The sequence below is a fragment of the Macadamia integrifolia genome, unplaced genomic scaffold, assembly GCF_013358625.1.
Source record: "Macadamia integrifolia cultivar HAES 741 unplaced genomic scaffold, SCU_Mint_v3 scaffold946, whole genome shotgun sequence".
Lineage (NCBI taxonomy): Eukaryota > Viridiplantae > Streptophyta > Magnoliopsida > Proteales > Proteaceae > Macadamia > Macadamia integrifolia.
In genome coordinates this window covers 35328-38883 of record NW_024870591.1, presented here as the reverse complement: position 1 = coordinate 38883, position 3556 = coordinate 35328, and the positions used below count along the sequence as shown (strand labels likewise).

The 3556-nt window shown below is 38.4% G+C and overlaps 1 protein-coding gene across 1 annotated transcript in view; it reads left to right on the top strand.

Moving 5' to 3' along the window:
• LOC122070567 (DNA-directed RNA polymerase I subunit 2) overlaps window positions 1-3556 on the top strand; it is an 80162-nt gene that overhangs the window by 53033 nt on the left and 23573 nt on the right. Inside the window, exon 13 of the mRNA XM_042634745.1 lies at window positions 2769-2884. Within this exon, the coding sequence (XP_042490679.1) occupies window positions 2769-2884 (116 nt within the window). The remainder of the gene's footprint in view (window positions 1-2768; window positions 2885-3556) is intronic.

Below are 3556 nucleotides of genomic sequence, written 5' to 3'. Positions count from 1 at the left end.
TTTTTTTTTTTTTTTAAATTCAGGATGGGAAAAATATTCCAGCATGCCCTCAACCAGAAGTAGGTCAGGACGTCCTGTGTTTTTTTCCACGTCGAAAAATGACCTGGGACTGTTGGATGCTTCAGAAATTATGTGGGTTGCCTTGTCAAATTTCCGGCCGAGATTTTGTGTCCTCTCATATGTAGTCCTCTTGTATGTAGACATACACCCTCTCGTTTATGTCCTTTGCACCCTATTGTAGTCCCTGATTTTTTATTGTACTTGTTTTTCCACTTGGGAGAACTTTGATTGGGCTGAAGTGTTACAGCTGAGCAGAGGACCTCACCTATACACAAAATTTCTACCCTTCCTGAACTGCCAGATGGCAGTTACTGGAGGGTGTGCTGGTTTCATCTTGATTTTGTTTCGGTGGTATTGACTTGTGTCCACTGGGTACCTTTTTTTCTTTGTATTTTGTATACATTTTGGGGGGGGCAATGACTTGATTCATAGGGGATAGTCTGATATGTATCAATACTTCACACTTTGTAAGTACATAAATGCTTATCAGACTAATTGCTAATATTTTCAGTTTCTGTAATTGAGATAAATTTCAGTGCCACAATTGGTCTTTTACAGTGAAATCTAGAAAGAAATTTTGGTTTTGCATGTTGTTAGTTATAGGTGATATATCAGTTGGAAGTCTCATGATTTTGCTTGGAGAGGTCTTGATGGGGTTGAGATGATTTTAAATGATGTGGTAGTGGATTTAGGATCAGTTTGGTATGATTTCTATTTATATTTCTGACCTATTTATGAGAAATCATTTATGATGATAATTTATGGATCAGAAATAAAAGTTGTTTGGTTACTTTGAGGAACATATTTGCTGGAACATGTAATTATTTTGGAATAACTACTATACGTTAGCACTCAAAATCCTTACTGAATCGAAGGCTTACAATCTCTTCAGAAAACCAATAAACATCCAGCAAGTCCCTCCCTCTCTCTCTCTCTCTCTCTCTCTCTCTCAGACTCAGACATCCCCTCCGTTTTTCTTTGTCGTGGGATCTCTCTGTGCATGTTATCTTGGAATGTCAGAACCTCAAACAAAAAATCAGGGTTGGAACCACCTTCCGAAACAGCTCAACTACTGGTATCAACAGTGACAGCAACCTCCAAATTATCTCCGAATTTGTGTGTTCAATACTTTCACCGATTCTTATTCAACAGCTCACATGTATCACTGTCAGATTTTCCCAGTCTGACTTTATGATCTCCATGAGTGCGCTTCCACAACCCAATTGGAAGTTGCACATAATTAATTGATTTTGCTGTTACCAAAGAATAATCAATCCTAAAATGATAATGGGGAAAAGGGAAATGAAGTTGGAGAATACCGATCAATTGGCTGTAGGGAGAGCTATATTGACAATGAGATTAAATGGGTTTATAGTCAGAGAAGCAGGAATATGGATTACAATTGTGGAATTTTATTGAATTGCATAGGAAGACGAGTGAGATTGCGGGGTCACCAGGGAAGAGGAGGCAGAAGAGAGAGAGGAAGTGAAAGTTCAGACGATTTGTAGAGAAGGAGAAGATAGGGGTATTTGGTCATTCAAGATTTAACAGGAGCAGTTGCGTAGAGAGAGAAAGATCAGGAGACCGTCACTGGCCGTCTTAGACCGCCCTTGACAGCAAGAGAGAGAACTGTAGGGTTGGGTGAAGAGTAATTACAGCGATGTGGAGAGCAAGAGGGAGACCACACCTGTGTTTCTTTTCTCTCTTAACAGTTGCCAAAACACACTTCGTAGGCTCGAATTCTCTGTGCCAGTGTCGATCCTTCACTCACTTTCCATATTGTAGCCAAATTTGAGCTTTGGGAACCATTTGATGGCAAAGAATAGTATTGGAGACCTCACAGCTGCGGATTTGAAGGGTTAGAAAGTCTTCGCGAGGTGGTCCAAGTTGCAACTGCACAGGAGGAGCCAGGTGAGCAGCTGCTGGTCAGACGATGGAGCAACGTTGGTTTCCGTACTTACAGGTTCACGAAGGCGGTGTATTCGTTGCCCGTTTATGGTGGAAGAAGAGGAGACGGAGGGCAGGAGGAAGGTGTTTTAAGGGATTAGGTTCTGATACCTTTGCTCATTAGATATCAATGAAATGACCTTGTTACCCTTGATTTGAGCATGCGTTCATTAACAACTTAGCGTATAAATAGAAATAAATGATTTATATCCATTAATCATAAACTGTTCCAAAACTATTTATAACTTTCAATTTATTTTGATTTACTTTTATGTGAAATATGGGTTAACAATCATATCAAATGCCTACAGAAATAAAAAATGGGTCAGAAAAATAGAAATATAAATCATATCAAAGATAGCCTTACTAGTTTGCATTTGGTCCGAAACTGGGAACAATTAACATTTGTCCTGGAGGCAAAATATTCTTGCCTTGATATTTAGTTCTGACATTGTTGCTGTGGAACTGGACAGTAGCTCTTTTGGCTTCATCTCCAAGAAGATACATTTTTCTTTGGCTGTGGTGATAGTGGAAAAGAATTACGTTTTATATATGATTTAATAGTTTGTTAAAAGGAACATTGGTTCAATGGTCATTTGGTAATATGGTAACTGAAGCTTGTGATAAATCATTTCTTGGATAATCTGAACATTTTATTTTGTCTCCTATAACAAACTCTACTCTCTGTTACCATAACATTTACATGTTAATTTTTGTTGTGTTTTCCTAATTAGTTTTTTTGTTGTTTGAATTGAATGCAGTTGCTGATGTCAAAAAGGTTCTGGATAAAAATTCTCCCAAACAAATTGGTGCAGCTGTTGAGAATATGTTGAAAACTGGAAGGCTGGTTACACAATCTGGCCTGGATTTGCAGCAGGTATTAACATACCGTGACACGTCTTTGATGTTGGTTACCTTTCGAAACTTTGAATTTCATTATATATAGCTTCTGTTCTGTGCTCTTGAATCCAAAATGATTATAGGTGAGAGATCTCATTCAGTTTAATCCTGAAACAACACTGTAAAATTGTAGGATGAGATTCCTATCCCTGAACTTCTCGACTCCAAACCGCTGGTAGACAAGAACCCCAGTTTTATTTGAATAATAAATTTCTGAAATCAGAGGTTTTTGGTAGACAAGGAACCGGATGAGAATTTGATTTGGAAGTTGGGAACTCTCAGGTTGGGCAACCTTTCATCCTCAGGTTATACAGTCTGCGTTGTCCTAGGGTATGTAAAGAACCCGTGAAATCTCAGACTAATCTGTGAAGATTCAGCTGATTTCTAAGAGATTTCTTCTCGACCATGAATACTGCCAGTAGCAGGGAGGGGAGAAAGGGTAAGAAGAAAATAAGGATTGATAAAGGAAACAAAGGAGAAGTAAAAGATGAAGAAGAAAATAGTATAAACATAAGCATAAGGAGGAAATCAGTCCTGGATTGGTCGAACCTGAAAAGAGAAGTTGAACTGGAAGGGGGAAGAGGAAACTAATCGATCCAACACAACTGCAAGCATATGAATTCAATCACTCAAATCTTTTTTTTTTTTT